Source organism: Aegilops tauschii, chromosome 6 (genome assembly GCF_002575655.3).
Source record: "Aegilops tauschii subsp. strangulata cultivar AL8/78 chromosome 6, Aet v6.0, whole genome shotgun sequence".
Classification (NCBI taxonomy): Eukaryota; Viridiplantae; Streptophyta; class Magnoliopsida; order Poales; family Poaceae; genus Aegilops; species Aegilops tauschii.
The window spans coordinates 118598991-118624911 of record NC_053040.3 but is presented as its reverse complement, the minus strand read 5'-3'; the positions used below and the strand labels follow the sequence as shown (position 1 = coordinate 118624911).

General features: G+C 47.7%; 1 protein-coding gene across 1 annotated transcript; it reads left to right on the top strand.

Moving 5' to 3' along the window:
- Nucleotides 1–9416: 9416 nt before the first annotated feature.
- LOC109776075 (biotin--protein ligase 2) lies at nucleotides 9417–12672 on the top strand. Its single transcript, XM_020334756.4, has 10 exons — nucleotides 9417–9995; nucleotides 10113–10174; nucleotides 10712–10860; nucleotides 10994–11114; nucleotides 11196–11351; nucleotides 11533–11578; nucleotides 11748–11814; nucleotides 11888–11964; nucleotides 12128–12216; nucleotides 12348–12672. Exons 1-9 carry the CDS (start codon nucleotides 9604–9606, stop codon nucleotides 12171–12173), a joined length of 1116 nt encoding a protein of 371 aa, XP_020190345.1. The 5' UTR covers nucleotides 9417–9603; the 3' UTR covers nucleotides 12174–12216; nucleotides 12348–12672.
- The last annotated feature ends 13249 nt before the right edge of the window (nucleotides 12673–25921 follow it).

Here is a 25921-nt window from a genome sequence, read left to right as displayed (position 1 = left end):
CATGAGAGTCCACCATACCTACCTATGGATTGAGAAGATCCTTCAAGTAAGTTGTCATCGTTGCATGCAATAAAAATTGCTCTCTAAATATGTATGACTTATTAGAGTGGAGAAAATAAGCTTTATACAATCTTGTGATGTGGAAGAAATAAAAGCGACGGACTGCATAATAAAGGTCCACATCACAAGTGGCAATATAAAGTGACGTTCTTTTGCATTAAGATTTCGTGCATCCAACCAAAAGCACATGACAACCTCTGCTTCCCTCTGCGAAGGGCCTATCTTTTAATTTCATTTTCTACCCTTATGCAAGAGTCATGGTGATCTTCACCTTTCTTTTTATATTTTATCCTTTGGCAAGCGCATTGTGTTGGAAAGATCCTGATATATATATCCAATTGGATGTAAGTTGGCATGAACTATTATTGTTGATGTTATACCCTTGAGGTAAAAGGTTGGGAGGCGAAACTATAAGCCCCTATCTTTCTCTGTGTCCGATTAAAACTCCATAACCACAAGTATTGCGTGAGTGTTAGCAATTGTGAAAGACTAAATGATAGTTGAGTATGTGGACTTGCTGAAAAGCTCTTATATTGACTCTTTATGATGTTATGATAAATTGCAATTGCCTCAATGACTGAGATTATAGTTTGTTAGTTCTCAATGAAGTTTCTGATTCATACTTGACATTGTGAATAGATTATTACTCGAGCATAAGAAATCATATGACAATATATATATATATATATATATATGTTGTTGTTATAAGAATGATCATGATGCCCTCATGTCCGTATTTTATTTTATCGACACCTCTATCTCTAAACATGTGGACATATTTATCGTTATCGGCTTCCGCTTGAGGACAAGCGAGGTCTAAGCTTGGGGGAGTTGATACGTCCATTTTGCATCATGATTTTATATCGTTATTTATTGCATTATGGGCTATTATTACACATTATGTCACAATACTTATGCCTATTCTCTCTTATTTTACAAGGTTTACATGAAGAGGGAGAATGCCGGCAGCTGGAATTCTGGGCTGGAAAAGGAGCAAATATTAGAGACCTATTCTGCACAACTCCAAAAGTCCTGAAACTCCACGGAAGTCATTTTTGGAAATAATAAAAAATACTGAGCGAAGAAAATACCAGAGGGGGCCCACACCCTGGCCACGAGGGTGGGGGTGCGCCCTACCCCCTGGGCACGCCCCCTGCCTCGTGGGCCCCCTGGTAGGCCTCCGGTGCCCATCTTCTGCTATATGAAGTCTTTCGTCCAAGAAAAAATCATAAGCAAGCTTTTGGGAAGAAACTCCACCGCCACGAGGCGGAACCAATCTAGGGCTCCGGCAGAGCTGTTCTGCCGGGGAAACTTCCCTCGGGGAGGGGGAAATCATCGCCATCGTCATCACCAACGATCCTCTCATCGGAAGGGGGTCAATCTCCATCAACATCTTCACCAGCACCATCTCCTCTCAAACCCTAGTTCATCTCTTGTATCTAATCTTTGTCCCAAAGCCTCAGATTGGTACATGTGGGTTGCTAGTAGTGTTGATTACTCCTTGTAGTTGATGCTAGTTGGTTTATTTGGTGGAAGATCATATGTTCAGATCCTATATGCATATTAATACCCCTCTGATTATGAACATGAATATGATTTGTGAGTAGTTACGTTTGTTCCTGAGGACATGGGAGAAGTCTTGCTATTAGTAGTCATGTGAATTTTGGTATTCGTTCGATATTTTGATGAGATGTATGTTGTCTTTCCTCTAGTGGTGTTATGTGAACATCGACTACATGACACTTCACCATTGTTGGGCCTAGAGGAAGGCATTGGGAAGTAATAAGTAGATGATGGGTTGCTAGAGTGACAGAAGCTTAAACCCTAGTTTATGCTTTGCTTCGTAGGGGCTGATTTAGATCCACATGTTTCATGCTATGGTTAGGTTTACCTTAATACTTCTTTTGTAGTTGCAGATGCTTGCAATAGGGGTTAATCATAAGTGGGATGCTTGTCCAACCAAGTACAACACCCAAGCACCGGTCCACCCACATATCAAATTATCAAAGTACCGAACGCGAATCATATGAACATGATGAAAACTAGCTTGACGATAATTCCCATGTGTCCTCGAGAGCGCTTTTCTCTATATAAGAGTTTGTCCAGGCTTGTCCTTTGCTACAAAAAGGATTGGGCCATCTTGCTGCACTTTATTTACACTTGTTACTTGTTACCCGTTACAAATTACCTTATCACAAAACTATATGTTACCGATAATTTCAGTGCTTGCAGAGAATACCTTGCTGAAAACCGCTTACATTTCCTTCTGCTCCTCGTTGGGTTCGACACTCTTACTTATCGAAAGGACTATGATAGATCCCCTATACTTGTGGGTCATCACGAGCCTCAATATTCATCGGACCACATACATCAGTATGTATGATCTCTAACAAATCTGTTGCTCGCTCCATTGTTCCGGAGAACGGCGTTTTAGTCATCCTGCCCATGAGGCATGGTTCGCAAGTACCAAGTGATTCATAATCAAGTGATTCCAAAAGTCCATCAGTATGGAGTTTCTTCATGCGCTTTACACCAATATGACCTAAACGGCAGTGCCACAAATAAGTTGCACTATCATTATCAACTCTGCATCTTTTGGCTTCAATATTATGAATATGTGTATCACTACTATCGAGATTTAATAAAAATAGACCACTCTTCAAGGGTGCATGACCATAAAAGATATTACTCATATAAATAGAACAATCATTATTCTCTGATTTAAATGAATAACCGTCTCGCATCAAACAAGATCCATATATAATGTTCATGCTTAACGCTGGCACCAAATAACAATTATTCAAGTCTAAAACTGATCCCGAAGGTAGATGTAGAGGTAGCATGCCGACCGTGATCACATCGACTTTGGAACCATTTCCCACGCGCATCGTCACCTCGTCCTTAGCCAATCTTCGCTTAATCTGTAGTCCCTATTTCGAGTTGCAAATATTAGCAACAGAACCAGTATCAAATACCCAGGTGCTGCTGCGAGCATTAGTAAGGTACACATCAATAACATGTATATCACATATACCTTTGTTCACCTTGCCATCCTTCTTATCCGCCAAATACTTGGGGCAGTTCCGCTTCCAGTGACCAGTCTGTTTGCAGTAGAAGCACTCAGTCTCAGGTTTAGGTCCAGACTTGGGTTTCTTCTCCTGAGCAGCAACTTGTTTGCTGTTCTTCTTGAAGTTGCCCTTCTTCTTCCCTTTACCCTTTTTCTTGAAACTGGTGGTCTTGTTGACCATCAGCACTTGATGCTCCTTCTTGATTTCTACCTCCGCAGCCTTTAGCATTGCGAAGAACTCGAGAATTGTCTTATCCATCCCTTGCATATTATAGTTCATCACAAAGCTCTTGTAGCTTGGTGGCAGTGATTGAAGAATTCTGTCAATGACACTATCATCCAGAATATTAACTCCAAGTTGAATCAAGTGATTATTATACCCAGACATTTTGAGTATATGTTCACTGACAGAACTATTCTCCTCCATCTTGCAGCTGTAGAACTTATTGGAGACTTCATATCTCTCAATCCGGGCATTTGCTTGAAATATTAACTTCAACTCCTGGAGCATCTCATATGCTCCATGACGTTCAAAACATCGTTGAAGTCCCGTTCTAAGCCGTAAAGCATGGCACACTGAACTATCGAGTAGTCATCAGCTTTGCTTTGCTAGACGTTCTTAACATCGTCAGTTGCATCTGCAGCAGGCCTGGCACCCAGCGGTGCTTCTAGGATGTAATTCTTCTGTGCAGCAATGAGGATAATCCTCAAGTTACGGACCCAGTCCGTGTAATTGCTACCATCATCTTTCAACTTTGCTTTCTCAAGGAACGCATTAAAATTCAACGGAACAACGCACGAGCCATCTATCTACAACAACATAGAGAAGCAAAATACTATCAGGTACTAAGTTCCTGATAAATTAAAGTTCAATTAATCATATTACTTAAGAACTCCCACTTAGATAGACATCCCTCGAATCATCTAAGTGATCACGTGACCCATCTCAACTAAACCATGTCCGATCATCACGTGAGATGGAGTAGTTTTCAATGGTGAACATCACTATGTTGATCATATCTACTATATGATTCACGCTCGACCTTTCGGTCTCAGTGTTTCGAGGCCATATCTGCATATGCTAGGCTCGTCAAGTTTAACCCGAGTATTCTGCGTGTGCAAAACTGGCTTACACCCGTTGTATTTGAACGTAGAACTTATCACACCCGATCATCACGTGGTGTCTCGGCACGACGAACTTTCGCAATGGTGCATACTCAGGGAGAACACTTATACCTTGAAATTTAGTGAGATATCATCTTATAATGCTACCGTCAATCAAAGCAGAATAAGATGCATAAAGGATAAACATCACATGCAATCAATATAAGTGATATGATATGACCATCATCATCTTGTGCCTTTGATCTCCATCTCCAAAGCACCGTCATGATCACCATTGTGACCGGCGCGACACCTTGATCTCCATCGTAGCATCGTTGTCATCTCGCCAACTATTGCTTCTACGACTATCGCTACCGCTTAGTGATAAAGTAAAGCAATTACAGGGCGATTACATTGCATACAATAAAGCAACAACCATATGGCTCCTGCCAGTTGCCGATAACTCCGTTACAAAACATGATAATCTCATACAATAAAATATAGCATCATGTCTTGACCATATCACATCACAACATGCCCTGTAAAACAAGTTAGACGTCCTCTACTTTGTTGTTGCAAGTTTTACGTGGCTGCTACGGGCTGAGCAAGAACCGTTCTTACCTACGCATCAAAACCACAACGATAGTTTGTCAAGTTAGTGTTGTTTTAACCTTCTCAAGGATCGGGCGTAGCCACACTCGATTCAACTAAAGTTGGAGAAACTGACACCCGCCAGCCACCTGTGTGCAAAGCACGTCGATAGGACCAGTCTCGCGTAAGCGTACGCGTAATGTCGGTCCGGGCCGCTTCATCCAACAATACCGCCAAACCAAAGTATGACATGCTGGTCAGCAATATGCCTTGTATCGCCCACAACTCACTTGTGTTCTACTCATGCATATAACATCTACGCATAAACCAGGCTCGGATGCCACTGTTGGGGAACGTAGTAATTTCAAAAAAATTCCTACGCACACACAAGATCATGGTGATGCATAGCAACGAGAGGGGAGAGTGTCGTCCACATACCCTTGTAGACCATTAAGTGGAAGCGTTATGACAACGCGGCTGATGTAGTCATATGTCTTCACGATCGACCAATCCTCAGTACCGAACGTACGGCACCTCCGCGTTCAGCACACGTTCAGCTCGGTGACGTCCTGCGAACTCACGATCCAGTAGAGCTCGACGGAGAGTTTCGTCAGCACGCTGACGTGGTGACGATGTTGGTGAAGCTACCGTCGCAGGGCTTCGCCTAAGTACCGCTATGATATGACCGAGGTGGATTATGGTGGAGGGCGGCACTGCACACGGCTGGGAGAGATCAATGATCAACTTGTGTGTCCTAGGGTGCCCCCCTGCCCCCGTATATAAAGGAGCAAGGGGGGAGGCCGGCCGGCCCTCTAGGGCGCGCCAGGAGGAGTCCTCCTCCTAGTAGGAGTAGGACTCCCCTCTTTCCTACTCCTACTAGGAGGGGGAAAGGAAGGGGGAGAAGGAGAAGGAAAGGGGGGCGCCGCCCCCCCCCCTTCCTAGTCCAATTCGGACCAGAGGGGGAGGGGCGCGCGGCCTGCCCTGGCCGGCCCCTCTCTCTCTCCACTAGGGCCCAACTAGGCCCATTAACCCCCGGGGGTTCCGGTAACCCCTCCGGCACTTCGGTAAAATCCCGATTTCACCCGGAACTCTTCCGACGTCCAAATATAGGCTTCCAATATATAAATCTTTATGTCTCGACCATTTCGAGACTCCTCGTCATGTCTGTGATCATATCCGGGACTCCGAACTACCTTCAGTACATCAAAACATATAAACTCATAATACCGATCGTCACAGAACTTTAAGCGTGCAGACCCTACGGGTTCGAGAACTATGTAGACATGACCGAGACACGTCTCCGGTCAATAACCAATAGCGGAACCTGGATGCTCATATTGGTTCCTACATATTCTACAAAGATCTTTATCGGTCAAACCGCATAACAACATACGTTGTTCCCTTTGTGATCAGTATGTTACTTGCCCGAGATTCGATCGTCGGTATCTCAATACCTAGCTCAATCTCGTTACCGGCAAGTCTCTTTACTCGTTCTGTAATGCATCATCCCGCAACTAACTCATTAGTCACATTGCTTGCAAGGCTTATAGTGATGTGCATTACCAAGAGGGCCCAGAGATACCTCTCCGACAATCGGAGTGACAAATTCTAATCTCGATCTATGCCATCTCAACAAGTACCATCGGAGACACCTGTAGAGAACCTTTATAATCACCCAGTTACGTTGTGATGTTTGGTAGCACACAAAGTGTTCCTCCGGTAATCGGGAGTTGCATAATCTCATAGTCATAGGAACATGTATAAGTCATGAAGAAAGCAATAGCAGTAAACTAAACGATCAAGTGCTAAGCTAACTGAATGGGTCAAGTCAATCACATCATTCTCCTAATGATGTGATCCTGTTAATCAAATGACAACTCATGTCTATGGCTAGGAAACTCAACCATCTTTGATCAACGAGCTAGTCAAGTAGAGGCATACTAGTGACACTATGTTTGTCTATGTATTCACACATGTATTATGTTTCCGGTTAATACAATTCTAGCATGAATAATAAACATTTATCATGATATGAGGAAATAAATAATAACTTTATTATTGCCTCTGGGGCATATTTCCTTCAAGCAAAGCGAAGGGCAGGTGGAGTGGTGGTCTAGAACATGGGAGAAGGAGAGATGAAAACGGGAGGTGGAGGAGTGCGAGGCTCGAGGGCGTGGGGGGGATTGATCAGTAGGGTTTTCACTGCTTCGAGCGCAAATAGAATAGTGGAAGGATCGAGGTGATTTTTGTTCAGCTATTTGTACAACAGGACTGAGAACAAGGTTGGCTGGATGGTAGTGACACCATATCATAGGTTAGAGTAAAATGAAAGCAACTAAACGATCGCCAGAGCAAAGTCAGAGCAAAGCGAGCTTTATCGGATGAACAAGGGCGCTGCATGCGAGAGGACCTGTATCGCATCGAGTGTCCCGGCATCCTCTAAGGAAAATAATGTTACAGTCATAGCATACACGGAAACAAGAAGGTAAACAACATGAACACCACCTCAAGCTCTATCTTATAATACAACCAGATCCATCTAGTTTGCATACGTGCCTCCATCATTTAGAATAGTGGCCCTAGTCAATGAAGATGAAGGATTCATCACATGTTGGAACTCGAAACTTCAGCGTGGAAACACTGAAGCTCGTTCATCTTGGATCCATGTGTTGGGCTCATAACCAAGGAAAGCGAAGACCTCGGTCACTCGAACTGAATTAGCTAGGGTGAAGGGCATCCGCAATGGAGGGTCTCGAGCTATTTGCTCTAGTTTTCTTGCCACATTGTCCAGATGATCCCTTGCAACTGTTGAGCACAACACCACCCATTGGGACATACTTGCCATGTTGTCTCCAAATCACCTACATTCTTAACCAATGGGCATGAGTGAAGCAAATGTCAATTCGAAATTTTCATAAAGCTACTAGGGTATGCAACAATGGAGAATATATGTGACAAGCTCCTAGGATGTTGTTCGTTTTGCGATTTATTGTTCTATCTTTGGGTTATGTTCCCTTGGTTGTTAGATACTCCTTTGAGAGGGTAGCTTTTCTGGTGCGACTACTCTGGCTACTCCTGAGCGCTATAAACATGTTTGGTGAGATGTGGCCTCGTTTTTGTATAAAATGGGGGTGGAGGGGAGCTCCATTTTATTGAGAGAAAAAAATCATAAAGCCAAGTTTCGCACATGCTATGCGGGTGAAATGATGATACCATGCCAAGTTTCAACATTTTTAGAGTTCATTTTGTAGTGATTTTCAATTTCACGGTCATTTAGCTCTCTAAACAAATCGGTAAATGACTGAAAAACAACAAATGATGTCAGAACGTGTTGGAAATTGATGACGTCGCTTTGAATGCTGCATAATGCCGGCTCAAAAAAAGTCTGGAGTTCAAATAAGTTTAAAAAAAATGAAGTGGCCCGTGTAACAGATGAGTTCTCGTCCGAAACCCTGATACTCCGAAAGAGATTGTCCAGTTTGTACACGAAGTGCGTCCAGTTTTGAAGTGAGTGGCGGCCGGCAGGGGAGGACCGGCGCGGGGGATTGAGGGGGAGACCGAGTGAGTGGAGAGAGTGAGGGCGTAAACATGTAAAAATATACATCAAAAATACATTGATTATCAATGATCTTTTTATGTACAATCTGAATTGTCAATATGAGTCCTCAACGGTTTAGAAACCGGTAAGACTCATATTGAGTCCACAAATTCTACACATAGAGTTCAATGAAGACCAAATGCTTGTGATAGTTTGAGAAAATAACATATTTAAGGTGGTAAAAATCTTGCTAGGGGAGCGAGGTGGGATTAAAAACAGTCTGCCACAACCTCTTTACTACCGGTTCATCACACGAACCGGTATTAAAGGTGCTGGTCGGGCCCCAGCCTCTTTAGTACCGGTTCGTGGCATGAACCGGTACTAAAGGTTCGCATTGAACCGGTACTAAAGATCTCCTCCCGCCTAGCCGTTTGAACCGGCACTAATGGACACATTAGTGCCGGCTCAAATGCAAACCGGGACTAATGTGTCTCACATTTGACCCTTTTTCTACTAGTGAAAGCAACTGCATAATCAACATTCACAACACGGTGGCTGTTATTAGAGCACTACTATACATTCAAATCTTTTTATACAACACGCATCTGACGTTTCCATCCAACCGTTTGTAATTCTGTTCTTACATCACCTGACGGTGCAGAGCATTTATCGGATGCACATTGGACACAAAAGAACGTCGTGTGCACATCAGTTCCGTTATTATCACTAACCTACCAATTAAAATTAGCAAGAGCATAAAATGAGCTAAGAGAATACTCACTTAGATTAAAACTTCGAGATCAATGCATCCACCTCCCCGTGTGAATAGAGTTAGCAATCTGAACTAGATCAAACAACTGATTTAACAGAAACTGGTTGAAACATTTCATTAAATTATTATTTTTGTTGATGACTATCCCAAATTTTATCCATGGTGACATGTTTTTCTTCTTTTTCTCCGTTTCACACGTCGCCGCCGAGGGGAACTAGTGAGAGAAATGTCGTCGAGAGGAATCGATCTTTTAAAGGGTGTCGCCGCCGCTGTTGTGCACTCCTATCTCTTTTTTCTTTCATTGCGTTTCTGACTTCTATAGGATTGAGCGACTAGCGCGAATGCAGCTGCACATTGTATTTTACCTGTCCGTCACCCGTAGGCAGCAGGTACAACAGCCTCAGCTGTCTGTTCTCTGAATAAAGTGGCGGCGGAGGAAACAAAGAACGACGACACCAGAGGGCACCCGACATGCCGTTCCCCACGCGCCTCCCGCCGCCGGCCACCGCCGCGGCCGCTACCGCCGCAGCCGTGCTCGCGGCCGTCGCACTGCGCCGGTACCTCTCCTCCCGCTCCCGCGCGGCCGCGGCCGCGCATAGCACCAGCGGTGCCCCAGCCGCCACCACGTTCCTCGTGCTCTCCGGCAAGTCCCCCCAGGACCAGCAGTTCCTCGCCTCCGCCGCCGGCGAGCTCTCTCTCGCGGAGGAGGGCGGGGGCGAGCTCGCCGTCTCCCTCGCGCTCGACGCCAGCGGGGACGCGGGCTTCGACGCGGCCGCCTATATGGGCGCGCTCCAGGCGCGGCGCTTCGGGAGGTGGATGCTCTGGTCGCCGCGGATGGCATCCACGCACGACCTCGTAACGCAGTGAGTGCAAGATTTTGTTCTTTTGAGTCTCGCTTCATCAGAAAAAGAAAAGAGACGATGAATTTCCTCTTGAATCGCTCAAATTGGGCTTACTCTTTGCTTCCCCTCTGCTTGCAGGAACTTCGCCAAACTTCCGGTGGGCGTCGTGTGCGCCACAGACGTGCAGTTCAAAGGCAGAGGTGCGTCAAATATGTATGCCAATTGGTGCTTGTTTTGTTGTCCGTTTTAGTGTGTATCTCTCATGATTTTTCAATCTTGGTGATCAATGTCTGTCACTTTGGTGGTAGATGAATTATGCTGTTCTGTTTGTTGTATGTTCAGTTGATGTTACTGAAGATCTGAAGTTGCTGCATGCTCTATGGGGTAAATAGTTCGAGAAATAGCAAATTTGTTGAGTGAATTTGGATCTGTAAATGGTCCATCTGCTGTATCCGAATCCGATGAACGATGGTTAAAAAAGTAGTCAATTGTTGAGAATATAATGACCCATGGCGTGGATGCCATGAACAGGTTTTCAAATTTTGTCTTGGTGAAAAGTGTAGTTCCACAAATAGATGATTTCTACCATTTGTAGATCTTCTGATTGTAGATTGACAACGTCAACCAAACTTTTATTGTAGTTGATTCCACCTTCTATGGTTCTAGAAATTCATTGTTTTTGTATGCTTAATTGAGCAGAGCTCGTTAATATTGATCTTCTGCCAATGACTTTGCAGGAAGATCAAAGAATGTGTGGGAATCACCTCCAGGTTGTCTCATGTTCTCGTTTACATCACAGATGAATGATGCCCGGAAGCTTCCCCTTATGCAATATGTCGTTTGCCTTGCCATGACCGAAGCCATCAAAGATTTGTGTTGTGCTAAGGTGAGGGTTTATGAAGTACTATTATATTTGGTGTTTCTTACGCATACGTGATGTTCACTGATTGCAGTATGATATTTCATAAGGCTAATTTCCTTTTCATGACATCATGTGCTATCTATGTGATAACACCCAGGGACTTCCAGAGCTAGATGTAAGGATAAAGTGGCCTAATGATCTATATCTGAAGGGGTTAAAAGTTGGTGGCATTCTTTGTACCTCATCATATGAGCCGAAAGTCTACAATATTTGCACTGGTAAGTATGTTCCAAATGGTGCTGATACTAATACCGGAAGGTCATTCATTATAAAAACTTGGATTCCTTTACCCTTTTCAGGTATTGGTTTAAATGTCGACAATGAAAAGCCTACTACATGTTTGAATGCTGCACTCCAAGAACTAAAGGCTAATTCACCCAGACTTAAACGAGAAGACATACTAGCATCATTCTTCAACAAATTTGAAGTTCTTTTTGATATTTTCTCAAATCAAGGTAAATTCATGTCAATAGTTTCTCTTCTTGAGTTGAAAAGCATTATGCTCATGCTATGGGTGTAGTGAACTTTTGTAGATAAATTTACTTTGCCCTAGTGAGTGATGTTAGCGAATTAACCTGAATTTTCTAACATTTTGTGGTAAATTTGGCACTATAATATTCTCTATCTTCACTGTAGGATTCCAGGCCCTCGAGGAGCAATACTACAACTCATGGCTTCACAGGTACGGAGTATTATCTCGATATTGGTTTGTTGGTCTTCCATTAGCAAATTTCCTACTTAAGTGTAGTATGCATCTGCTACCATTTGACTTCAATCTTTTTACCAATATGGTTTCCATATGTTCTCATTATTTATCCTTTCATACTAACTGAATATTCACTGTTATGTAGTGGCCAAAGAGTCGTCGTACAGGATGCGCATGAAGGCCAGTCTGTGAACAGCGTGGTCACGATCAAGGTAAGGAGAGAACTTAACTAGGATTGATGAGTAGATATTTTCTCTTCTCTAACCACCTACTAAATTGTTTCAGGGGCTAACACCAAGTGGCTACTTATATGCTGTTGGTGAGGACGGCAAGAGCTATGAGCTGCACCCTGATGGTAACAGGTAATGCGATTTGTTATCCATCACCTCATTTTCCTCGTTATAATTTACTTTATATCCGTAATATACTACTGTATATATGATGTGTGTCTGTGAAGAACGTAATGGTCTGCCACAATACTGTTTTGATCAAAAAAAGAATCTGACACAGTTTCCTGTGTTGCAGCTTTGATTTCTTCACAGGATTGGTGAGGAGAAAGATAGATGCATAGTACGTTGTCAGTATCTGGGCTCCAGTGTATACTACGAACACAGGTGTTATTCTCCAGAGAAATCAGAGTTATCTTCTCATGGCAACTTACTTATGAGAAGCTGGTTTCTCAAAAAAAAAACTTATGTGAAGCTGGTCTCATACTAAAACTGTTACAAACTCCGCGCTACTGCAGAGACTGCCTGTTCAAATACAATGCCATCGACGGGATCTCGCGGGGCATGAAGAAAACATGAGCCCTGGCCTGGAGACTGAAGCACGGGACTTGGCTGAACCTGAATTAGCATGGACCAACAAATCAGGAGCAAACCACGTGAAAGAACCGCAGGAAAAGGGCAGTGTCTCTGAAGACAGTCCAAGGCTATTTTGTAACTAGTTTGAAAACAGTGTGCTCTGTATACTTGTGTTTCTGTAACAAGTGCTGAGTCTGTGAGTTACTGTAAAAATAACATCGAGCGCAGCTTTTGTGGAGGTTGAAATGAGAGCAAGAGCTGAACTAACCTTTGGTTTGTGCGAAGCTCTTTCTGCTTCCTCTGTTCCACATCGAAGCTTCCGTCACACTGATTGGGACTCACCAAACACAGAAAATTATGAGCTAAATGAAAGACTAAAGACAGAAAATTATATCTATTGGGCATATCTTTTTGCAAATTATATTATTATTCCATTCTAATAAGGCGAAGTATCTGGTGAAACACAGAATTGAGTGAAAATATGTAAACTCGCCGCATGGGCCATCGGATCAACAAGGAATGGGGCGGATCCGAGCCTTATTAGAAGAATAATAATAGTAAATACTGTAACTCAGAGGGCACATAGTGGAGAGCGAGAGTCTGATCCTGCACAGCAGCACGTACAAAGTGGGCATCCACACCGATGTGCTTGGTGAGCTCATGCTTCACCGGGTCACGCGCAATACTGATAGCACCGGTACTGTCTGACAGTGAGGGAGTCGAGGAAGTAGCAGACACACCAAAATCCTCAAGTAACCATCGTAACCAGATCACCTCAGCCGTCAACATAGCCATGGCTCGCAACTCAGCCTCTGTACTCAAGCGAGAAACTACAGTTTGTTTCTTTGTCTTCCAGGCAATAAGGGAGCCACCAAGAAAGACACAGTAAGCAGACAGCGAGCGCCGATCAGAGGGATCACTAGCCCAGGTAGCATCAGAGTAGGCCTGGAGCTCAAGAGAGCTGGAGCGGAAAAAGAAAAGACGCTGAGAGATCGTGCCACGAAGATATCGTAGAACACGGAGGAGGTGACTATAGTGGACAGAGGTGGGGGCTGAAACAAACTGACTCAGGATGTGGACGGGATAGGAGATGTCAGGACGCGTAACAGCAAGATAGACAAGGCTGCCAACAAGGTGATGATAGCGAGTGGGATTAGGAAGAGGATCACCATCAGAGGCACGAAGCTGAACGTTGAGCTCCATAGGAGTCACAACAGTGCGCTCATCACCGAGAGCAGCGCGATCAAGAAGATCCTGAATATATTTTTCTTGGGAGATGTAGAAGCCATCAGAGGTCGAGGAGATCTCAATCCCAAGAAAATAGCGAAGTGGACCAAGATCAGTCATGAGGAACTGGTCGCGAAGGCGATCCTTAACAAAGGCAATGTAGTCAGAATCGTCACCAGTAATGATCATGTCATCAACATAAAGAAGGAGAAGAGTCCGACCATGAGGAGACGTGTGAACAAACAATGCGGGGTCATGATCACTGGGCAAGAAACCAGCGGCAGTCACCACAGAGGCGAAGCGCTCAAACCAAGCACGGGAGGCCTGTTTAAGACCATAGAGGGAGTGGCGAAGTCTACAGACCATACCATCAGGAGCATAGTACCCCGGTGGTGGCTGCATATAAACCTCCTCACGCAACTCGCCATTGAGAAAGCCATTCTGGACATCAAGTTGAGAGATAGACCAATGACGAACAGAAGCCACAGCAAGGAGGGTGCGGACAGTGGTCATGTGGGCCACAGGAGCGAATATCTCATCATAATCGCGTCCCTGCTCCTGCTGAAAACCACGGGCCACAAGACGAGCTTTGTAACGCTCAAGGGAACCATCGGAGCGAGTCTTAATCTTGTAGACCCACTTGCAAGTGATGGGACGAACACCGGAAGGGAGAGAAACCAGATCCCATGTGCCAGAGCGCTCAAGGGCAGCAAGCTCTTCAGCCATCGCAAGCTGCCATTCAGGCTGAGTCATGGCAGTCCGATAGGAAGTGGGCTCAGCACTAACAGAGAGACCGTACCGATCAGGTGAATAGCGATCAGGCGGGGGGCGAGGCCGAGCACGGAGGTTATGAACCGGGGGAGGCGTGAGAAGAAGCACACCAGAGGTGGAAGGCGCATCGGGGGAAGCATCCACAGGACGAGGGCGGCGAGTATAGTGAAGAGGGAATGGTGAGAGAGGGCGATGGACTGGAGATGATGGTGGAGAGGTGGACGAGGAGGATGGGGAAGAGGGGGTCGGTGGTGAAGGAGAGTGAATGAGCGGTGCCGGAGGAAGAGGTGAAACATGAGGCACATAGCGGGGTGTATCGGGAAGGAGAAGAAAGGAAATATCATCCACAGAGAAGGTCGAGGAAGAAGGACGTGGGTAGCAAGAACAAGACTCGTCAAGTCACATCACGCGAGATGCGCAAGCGACGACCAACAGGATCCCAACAACGATAGCCCTTGTGCTCATCACTGTAGCCAAGGAAAACACACTCAACCGACTGAGCAGTCAGTTTGGTGCGTTCTTGGGGGGCAAGAAGAACATAGCACACACATCCAAACATACGAAGAGCTGAGTAGTCAGGAGAGCGACCAATGAGACACTCCATAGGAATACCATCCTGCAGAGCAGTCGATGGCTGAATGTTGATGAGATAGGTGGATGCAGAAACAGCCTCAGCCCAAAAGTGGGGTGGAAGAGAAGCGGCAATCATCAGCGCACGAGCTGTCTCAAGCAGATGACGATGCTTACGTTCGGCAACGCCATTCTGAGCATGAGCACCGGGACATGAGAACTGGGCAAGAGTACCCTGTTCCACGAGAAAACCATGCAACAGCTGGGAAATATACTCTCCAGCGGAGTCAGCACGAAAAGTACGAATGGGCGTGGAAAACTGGGTGTGAACCATGGCAGCAAATCGTTTGTAGATAGAGAGAACCTCGCTACGAGATTTCATGAAGTAGATCCAAGTGTAGCGAGAGAAATCATCAATAAACAGAACATAGTAGCGATGACCACCTTTCGAATCAAAGAGAGCAGGCCCCCAAACAGTAGAATGAACTAAGTCAAAAGGACGCTGAGATACCGACTCACTGGTAGGATAAGGTAACTGGGTCTGTTTGCCAAGTCTGCAACCATTACAGTGTAAAGAAACATCTCCATATACAAACCCTAAGAGGCCCTGACGAACTAAAGAAGACAAGCGAGAGCCACAGATGTGACCAAGACGATGATGCCACTGCTGGAAGGACGCAGACGAAGAGGCAGCAAGGGCATGAGAGCTGGCAGAAGTGGTGGCAGCGGAAGGAACACAAAGCCAGTCAACCTCCAAAGGCCCTCTGACTCACGGCGCCGGGGGCCAGCACCAACCAAAGCCTTGGTGCGACGATCCTGAATGGATCAAGAGTCGGTATCAAGAATGACACGACAACCAGAATCAGTAAGTTGGGCAGCGGAAAAAAGATTCATGGTAAGGTGAGGAACATGTGAAACATTAGGAACAGAAAAAGATGGAGTGGAAAGAATACCACGACTAGCAACAGGAAGAGGTGTGCCATCGGCGGTAAGAACATTAACAGGTGAAGCAAGAGGTCGGAGAGAAGACAACACGGAAGAATCAGAAGACATATGAAAGGAGGCTCCAGAATCCAGAACCCACGAAGATGTACCTGACTGTGTAGATGCCTGCAATGGTGGAGAAGTGGATGCAGTCACATCAACAGCTGAACCAGTCGACGAGGAGCCGGAGGAAGCAAGTAGACGCTTGAGGCGTACAATGTCCTGGTCAGTGAGTGACGGAGTCAAGGAAGACCCTGGAGTCCCGCTGGAAGAGGAGCGCCTCTGGTCTCGCTTCTTCTAGCGACAATCAGACTCTGGGTGACCTGATCGGGAGCAGTAACACAGAAGGTGTCACGGCGTGATGGACCCTTCTCAGCATAAGGAGGGCTACTCACCCCCCCCCCCCTGAAGGAGTGGGCAGGAGCGGTGGAGCGGTGGGACGAGCAGATGACACAGGAGCTCGTACGGCCAACACTGATGGAACCACAAGTAACCCAGCAGAGCGAAGGCGGGTCTCCTCAGCACGAAGTTTAGCAAGCACCTCCGAGATAGGAACACGACCACGAGCAAGCGGGTGGGCACGTCGAGGCTCGAACTCAGAGCGAAGACGAGATAAGAACTCATGAACCCGCTTGTGACGCCCCCGATTTGACCGTACACTAATCATGCACGCAAATGTGTACGACCACGATCAGGGACTCACGGGAAGATATCACAACACAACTCTAAAACATAAATAAGTCATACAAGCATTATAATACAAGCCAGGGGCCTCGAGGGCTCGAATACAAGTGCTCGATCATAGACGAGTCAGCGGAAGCAACAATATCTGAGTACAGACATAAGTTAAACAAGTTTGCCTTAAGAAGGCTAGCACAAAAGTAGCAACGATCGAAAAGGCAAGGCCTCCTGCCTGGGACCTCCTAACTACTCCTGGTCGTCGTCAGCGGCCTGCACGTAGTAGTAGGCACCTCCAGTGCCGTGGGAGTCGTCGTCGACGGTGGCGTCTGGCTCCTGAACTCCGACATCTGATTGCGACAATCCGGTATAGAAAGGGGAACAGAGGGAGAAAAGCAACCGTGAGTACTCATCCAAAGTACTCGCAAGCAAGGAGCTACACTACATATGCATGGGTATATGTGTAAAGAGGCATATCAGTGGACTGAACTGCAGAATGCCGGAATAAGAGGGGGATAGCTAGTCCTGTCGAAGACTAAGCTTCTGGACATCTCCATCTTGCAGCATGTAGAAGAGAGTAGATTGAAGTCCTCCAAGTAGCATCGCATAGCATAATCCTACCCGGCGATCCCCTCCTCGTCACCCTGTTAGAGAGCGATCACCGGGTTGTATCTGGCACTTGGAAGGGTGTATTTTATTCAGTATCCAGTTCTAGTTGTCATAAGCTCAAGGTACAACTCCGGGTCGTCCTTTTACCGAGGGACACGGCTATTCGAATAGATAAACTTCCCTGCAGGGGTGCACCACATAACCCAACACGCTCGATCCCAATTGGCCGGACACACTTTCCTGGGTCATGCCCGGCCTCGTAAGATCAACACGTCGCAGCCCCACCTAGGCTCAACAGAGAGGTCAGCACGCCGGTCTAAACCTATGCGCGCAGGGGTCTGGGCCCATCGCCCTAAGCACACCTGCACGTTGCGAACGCGGCCGCGAGCAGACCTAGCAACCCACACGATCACGGCGGTTACGTCAAAGCGGTCCAACACGGCGCGCGCCACTCAGTCGCTGATGTCAAAAGAGCTTCGGCTGATACCACGACGTCGGGATACCCATAACTACTCCCACGTAGATGGTTAGTGCGTATAGACCAAATGGCCAGACTCAGATCAAATACCAAGATCTCGTTAAGCGTGTTAAGTATCCGCGAACGCCGACCAGGGCCAGGCCCACCTCTCACCTAGGCGGTCTCAACCTGCCCTGTCGCTCCGCCACAAAGATCCACTTGCGGGTACTCCTACGAGCCGACCCGACTTTAGTCATCACATGTGTCATGTATATAGTATATAAGTATATACCCGCGATCACCGCCCAGGTGATCACGGCCCGATAGCGTAGCACAGCAGACGGACAAGAATGTAGGGCCACTGATGGAAATCTAGCATCCTATACTAAGCATGTAGGATTGCAGGTAAAGGTATCAACAGTAGTAGCAAGGATAGGCTATGCATCAGAATAGGATATCGAAAAGCAGTAACATGCTACACTACTCTAATGCAAGCAGTATAGAGGAGAGTAGGCGATATCTGGTGATCAAGGGGGGGGGCTTGCCTGATTGCTCTGTCAAGTAGGAGGGGTCGTCGACTCCGTAGTCAAACTGGGCAGCAGCAGTGTCGGTCTCGTAGTCTACCGGAGAGAAGAGGGGGAAGAAACAGTAAATACAATGCAAACATAAGCATGACGATGCGTGACATGACAATGAGCGGTGCTAGGGGTGTCCTAACGCGACAGTAGGTGGTACCGGTGAAGGGGGGGAACATCCGGGAAAGTATTCCCGATGTTTTGCGTTTTCGGACAGAAGGACCGGAGGGGGAAAGTTGCGAGTTCGATAGGTTAGGGAGGTGTGGTGGACGCACGGACTGCGTATCCGGATTCGTCTCGTCGTTCTGAGCAACTTTCATATAGAAAACATTTTCATCCAAGTTACGGTTTAAAAGATATGAATTTTCAAAGTTTATTTGAATTTCTAGAATTATTTAATTAACAGAAAAAGGGATATGACGTCAGCATGACGTATGAGTGACGTCAGCGGTCAACAGTCCGGGTTGACTGGTCAAACTGACAAGGGGGACCCACCTGTCATAGACAGTGGGTTAATAGAGGATTAAACTAATTAGTTTTTAGTTAATTAGCTACTGGGCCCACCTGTCAGTGAGAGAATAATTAAACTAATTATTTTTATTTATAAAACATTTTCTTTTTTAATTTTTGCGGCGGGGCCCGCATGTCAGTGACTGGGCCTGCCCAGTCAGCAGTTGACTGGGTCAACCCAGTCAACTGGGCCCGTGGGGGCCACTGGCAGTGACCCAGGGGTGGCCCCAGGTGTGCCACGTCGGCGGCCGGCGCCGGAGTATCGCCGGCGACCAAAACGCACGGCGGCGCGCGCGGGAGGGGCGCGGGTTTCACCCACTGTGGGTTTGCAGGGGCGGGGCTGGGCGCGTTCGACGCGGCTCGACGTCGCGCGTCCAACGGCGGTGGTCGGAGGGGCTGGAACGGACGGGGTCGACCGCTACGGGCTCGCCGGCGGCGAGGAGCTACGGGTGCCCGACGGAAGCTACGCTAGAGCGCGCGAATGGCCGAACTAGCTAGCTAGGCGGGTGCGGCATGGTGCGGTCGGGCTAGCGGGCCAACGCCCGTGACCACTTGGTCACCGGAGACACGCCGGCGGCGAGCTCCGCGGCGTGGCGTTCGGGCGCGCGCGGGGAAGAAGCTAGGGAGCGCGGGCGAGCTAGCGGAGAGGGGGAGGAGGTAGAGGAGCTCACAGCGGAGCCGTAGGGAGTGGCAGCGAGCTCGGGGAGGGCGCGGGGTAGCCGGAGTCGGCGACGATCGACGGCGGCCGTGCGGGGAAGACGAGCTCGGGGAGGTCGATGTAGTGGCGCTCGGCTCGTTCCCGATGGCGCAGTCGGCGTAGTCGACGGCGGGGAGTCGTTCGGGCACGTCGTCGGGGCGATCTGGGCACGGTGGCCGCGGGAACTACGGTGAACGGCGGCGAGCGCGCTCGGGCAGAGGGGAACGGAGGGGAGAGGGAGGGGGATCTGGCGGGGGAGAAGGCGCAGAGGCCGAGGGAGAGCGGGGGCGAGTGGGAGAGAGGCCCGAGGGAGCGGGGGGCCGCTGGCGCCCTTATCCTCTCGCGGGGTTCACCGCCGGCGAGGGGGTTCGGCGGCGACGCTCCCCTGTTCCGACCCGGTCGGGGGAACAGGAAGGGGACGCGGGGGAAGGTGGGCTGGGCCGGGGCGCGGGTGGCGGCCCAGCTTGGGCCGGGGGGGGGGGGGGTTTGGGCCGCGGGTCCAGTGGGGGGGGAGGCCTGCTCCTTTTTTTCTTTTGACTGTTTTGTTTTCTGTTTTCTCTTATTTGTTTATTTCCTTTTTGTTTTATTTCATTTAAAAGTATTTAGACATTTTATAAAAATGTGATTTCTCCACCATAATTACCAGTGTATTATTTAGAACCCACTGAACATTTTTGTTTGAATTTTTGAAAAACTTTTATTTTTCACTTTAATTATATTTGAAGTTTGAATTAGGAGTTTGAAAGAAAGGTGATTCCAATGTGATCAAGCCCTGTTTAGCAACGTGATTAGCTTAATCACAGTGAGTTACTGTAGCATGATTCTCGGGGTGTTACAAATCTCCTCCACTACAAGAAATCTCGTCCCGAGATTTAGGAGGTAGAAGGAAACAGTGTGGGGTATTCTTCGCGCAGACGATCCTCTCGTTCCCAGGTGGCCTCATCTTCAGAATGGTGCGACCACTGGACTTTGAGAAACTTGATCGCCTTCTGACGTGTGCGGCGTTCAGCTTGGTCGAGAATGCGGACCGGATGCTCCTTATAGGAGAGGTCTTGCTGTAATTCTAGCACTTCATGATCCACAGCTCGGATTGGATCCTTGAAGCAACGGCGGAGCTGTGACACATGGAACACATCGTGAACCTGAGAAAGGTTCGGCGGTAGCTCCAGTTGGTATGCCACTTTTCCACGCCTTTCGAGAATAGTGAATGGGCCAATATAGCGAGGAGCTAGTTTGCCCTTGATCCCGAAGCGGTGAGCACCCTTCATAGGTGTGACTCGAAGATAAGCCTTTTCGCCAGGTTGATAGACCATGTCTTTATGATGACGGTCATACTGACTCTTCTGACGTGACTGAGCAGTCTTGAGATTCTCGCGAATAATGCGGACTTGTTCTTCGGCATCTTGGATAATATCCGGTCCGATGAGTGGACGTTCCCCAGTTTCTGACCAGTTCAGGGGGGTTCGGCACTTTCGTCCATATAACACTTCGAAGGGGGCCATCTTCAGACTAGCTTGATAGCTATTATTATAAGAGAACTCAGCATACGGGAGAGATTCCTCCCATTTCTTGCCGAAGGAAATAACGCAAGCTCGAAGCATGTCTTCGAGAACTTGATTGACGCGTTCAACTTGTCCTTGCGATTGAGGATGAAACGCAGTACTGAATGACAGATGAGTTCCCATTGCTTCTTGGAAACTTGCCCAGAATCTTGAAGTGAATAAGCTGCCACGGTCTGAGCTGATAACCAATGGAATACCGTGGAGTGAAACAATCCTGGACATATAGAGCGTTGCCAACTGGCTAGCAGTGATCGTTTCTTTGACCGCCAGAAAATGTGCAACTTTGGAAAGCCGGTCAATGACGACAAGAATAGCATCATTACCTTTCTGCGATTTGGGAAATCCAGTGACGAAGTCCATCTCAACATGGTCCCATTTCCATTCAGGAATAGAGATAGGTTGCAGAGTTCCAGCAGGCCTTTGATGTTCTGCTTTGATACGACGGCAAACGTCACACTCAGCAACATAACGAGCAATGTCTTGCTTCATATTAGTCCACCAGAATCTTTGACGGATGTCTTGGTACATCTTTGTACTACCCGGATGGATACTTAGAGGCGTATCATGAGCTTCTTTCATAACTTCCTGTGTCATATCCAGGTTTTTCTCTGTACATGGCACCACTAGGCGGCCCTTGAAGTATAGGGTGCCATCTTCAGAAATGGTGAAGAATGAGGGCTTTCCTCCTGCGAGGTAACGCTTAATCTTGTAGGCTTCAGAGTCATACTTCTGTAGCCTTTTGATGTTGTCCTCGAGATCTGGTTTAGCAACTAGGGTATTGAGGGAACCCTGGGTAACAACGTGGAGGTTCACCTTGCCAAATTGTTTAGGAGGGGGAGCGAGTGCACCCGGAGGAACAATATGGAGGTTCAGCTTCCTGAATTCTTCAACAAGCGAGGGCTGAACTTTATGAACCTGGAGGTGGTTGCAGTAAGACTTGCGGCTCAAGGCATCAGCCATTACATTAGCCTTGCCTGGCGTATAGGAAATACCCAAGTCAAAGTCTGCAACAAGCTCCATCCATCTCTGCTGACGGAGGTTCAGATCTGGTTGAGTAAACAGATACTTCAGACTTTGGTGGTCGGTGAAGATCTCGCAACGATTACCGAGAAGGTAATGTCGCCACTGCTTCAGCGCATGAATGACAACAACAAGTTCGAGGTCGTGAACTGGGTAGTTCTCTTCGTGAGGGCGCAATTGTCGAGAGGCATAAGCAATCACTTTGCGGTCTTGCATTAGGACACAGCCTAATCCTTGACGGGAAGCGTCGCAGTAAATGACAAAGTCCTTCTTAGTATCAGGTGGAGCTAGAACTGGAGCAGAAGTCAACTTGTCTTTGAGTGCCTGGAAACTTTCCTGACATTTGTCTGTCCATTGGAACTTGACACCCTTATGCAACAGGTTAGTCAGAGGCCTGGCGATCTTAGAGAAGTTCTCGACGAATCGACGGCAATAGCTGGCGAGAACGAGAAAACTTCTGACTTGCTTAACGTTCTTGGGAGGAGTCCAATCAAGAATAGCCTGAACTCGCTCGGGGTTGACGGCAATACCATCCTTAGAGATGACATGCCCCAGATAGGTTACTTCCGGTAGCCAGAATTCACATTTAGAGAACTTGGCATATAGTTGATGTTCTCGTAGTTTTTCCAGCACAAGTCGAAGATGTTCAGCATGTTCTTCTTCGTTCTTGGAAAATATCAGGATATCATCCAGATAAACCACGACGAACTTGTCGAGGTAATCCATGAATATGTAGTTCATCAGACGAGAGAAGGTGGCTGGAGCATTGGTTAAACCGAAAGACATGACGGTGTACTCATATGAACCATAGCGAGTCACGAAGGCGGTCTTTGGGATATCCTCTTCGCGAACACGGATCTGGTGGTAGCCCAACCTCAAGTCGAGCTTAGAGAACACTGACGAACCCGCCAGTTGATCATACAGATCATTGATCCGAGGAAGAGGGTATTTATTCTGAATGGTAGCTTGGTTTATAGGACGGTAGTCTTGAACTAACCGGTTTGTTCCGTCCTTCTTCTTGACAAAGAGAGAAGGTGCTCCCCAAGGAGAGCAACTTGGGCGAATGAATCCTTTGCGAAGAGACTTGTCGATTTCCTCCTTAAGCTCAAGGAGTTCATGCGGCGGCATTTTGTAAGGTCGCTTGGCTATAGGAGTGGTGCCTGGTTTCAAGTCGATGATGAATTCGACAGCTCTAGCAGGGGGAATCCCTGGAAGTTCTTCAGGGAAGACGTCGAGGAATTCACGCACGACGGGAATGTTTTCAATGCCCTCGAGTGGTGCAGCGTTCAATGCATTCAATGCATAGAGCCTTGCCTCGGCATTTTGCACCAGATGGGCTTGGTAAGTAACTATCTCATCTGAAGGGTGTAGCAGATGGACGGTCTTAGTGGTGCAAACGATTGAAGCAGTATGCGCTTTTAACCAATTCATTCCCAGAATGAGATCAATGCTACAGGACTTCAGTACGATGGGAGAGACAAGAAATTCCAGTCCTTCAATTTCATCAGTAACATCGCGACTAACCATAGAGGTTTGACATTGGCCCGCAGGGGTGTGTACCACTAGCGGAGTGTTTATCTCTTCGTAATGAATGCCATGCAGGAATGCAAATTCTGCTGATATGAATGAATGGGATGCTCCTGTATCAAATAAAATGGATGCTGGTACTGAATTTACGAGGAGTGTACCCATCACAGTAGCAGGCTGGTCTTGAGCTTCGCTGAGATCAACGTGGTTGGCATGAGCACGACCATAAGACTTAGCATTGTTGTTGCGGGGCTGGTTGTTACCACGGCCAGCTGCTGGAAGGGCCAGTTGATTCTGGTTCTGATAGCAGTTCCTGGCAAAGTGACCCGGTTGACCACACTTGAAGCACAGACCATTATCGGGAGTGGGAACAGGAGCCCCAGGTGGGGGAGCTGGTAGCTTTGACTGCTTAGATGGTGGAGGAGGCAGACGCGGTGCAGCATAAGATTTCCTGGGAGCAGGTGCATTTGGACGATACATGCTGTTTGGGATCCATATCTTACGCTTCTGTGAGGGCGAGCCCGAAGATGAGCCCGTGTCACGGTTGCGCCTCTGAGAGCTCTGGTATTCCTGCAGACCAGTCTCGACATTGATGGCCTTATTCACCAAGGTGGCGAAATCAGCAAAGTCATGCACTAGAAGTGCGAGCTTGATGTCAGCTTGAAGGCCATCACGGAACTTCTCCTGTCTGCGTGCATCAGTTGCAATGTCTTCTTCAGCATAGCGGGACAAGTCCAGAAACTCCCGCTGATAAGCTTCAACAGTTTTGTTGCCTTGGGTGAGGTTGCGGAACTCACGCTTCTTCCGGTCCATGACTCCTTGAGGAATGAAGCGGGCACGGAAAGCTGCTTGGAAGTCTGGCCATGTGATGATTGTTCCAGCTGGCAGAGTACGCCTGTGGCTGTCCCACCATTGAGCTGTGGGTCCCTTCAAGAAGAAGGAAGCAAAGGTGACATAGCTGGCAGGGGCTACATCAGCAGACTCCATCTCATAGGTGATGTCACGGAGCCAGTCATCAGCATCCAGAGGCTGAGTTGAGCTGCGGTAGATGGTTGGGTTGAGGCGTATGAAATCTTGAAGAGTCACTTGGGCTGGCTGCTGGTTCATATTGGGGCGAGGAAACTGAGCCATCATATTTTCCATGAATTGGCGGTTCAGTTTGAACTGTTGGATCATACCAGCCATGTACTCAGGTGGTGGTGGGGCATCGCCACCGCGACCACGACCACCTGGTCTAACCATCCTGCTAATATATAACAGGGGTAGTTCAGCATTGAGAAAATTTGCAATGACAAGAATCATTCATGATGAAACATGCATAATTGAAAGGAGCACGATAGCTACTGCATAGTAGTCGGCATAACTTACAAAAGGGGTCATGCATAGAGTTCAGTACATAGAGTTCAGTACCTGGACTAAAACATCATAGGCGGCACACAGGCTCGCGACGACTGAAACTAATACTACCATCAAGCCTACATCAGTCCCAAGAGGTACTGTGGAGGTAATCGTAGCCCGACAGCTGGTAGTGAGGCGATGGATAGCCCTCCACGTCAGCAGACTGGGGGCCGCGGATACTCAAGTGTAGAGCCCGGTGCTCAGGTGGCAGAAAAGGTCCAAGTGCGGGAGAGTAGCCTCCCACCTCTGGCCAACCAACACCATGGGGCATCACGGTCCTGGCTGGGTAGATCGCAGTACGTGGTACCTGTCCAGACCGGACAAAGGGGTGCAGCAGCGTCAGAGCACGGTAAAGGTGCTGACGGGTGGTGTACATCTCATGGCGAAGAGCTCGGTTAGCTCGATCCAGCCCATCAGCATGCAGAACCAGGTGCTGATGGTAGAAGGGCTCTCGGGTGACAGTGGAGTAGGCAGCAGTATAGTATCCCTCCGCACCAGCATCAGAGGCGATAGCAATGTGCCTGAAAGGGGAGGTGTCCAACTCCCGATACTCTCCACGAAGACGTGTCAGAGCAGCATAGGCAGCATCGTGGACAGCCATATCGATGGTCACACCAACACCATGTGCGGTGTGCAGCACAGTAGTGGAGTCATACTCCCGAGAGTAGAGGTGGACGATGGCACGGTACTGCTCCTGGTTAAAGTCCTGGTACTCCTCGTAGACTGTGAATTCAGGGTGCCAGCGATAACCCAGATAGGTCATCATCTCAGCTAGCACCGCAGGTGATCCCGAGGCACCAATGGCCGTCGTGTGGCGCACGACCTGCCTCGAGGGTTCCATCTGAAAGCAAAGACGTTTCAAAGGAGTCAAATGACAGTGTGTGAATTGTTCAAAATACTATTCTAAGAAACAACTATGGCTTATCCATCT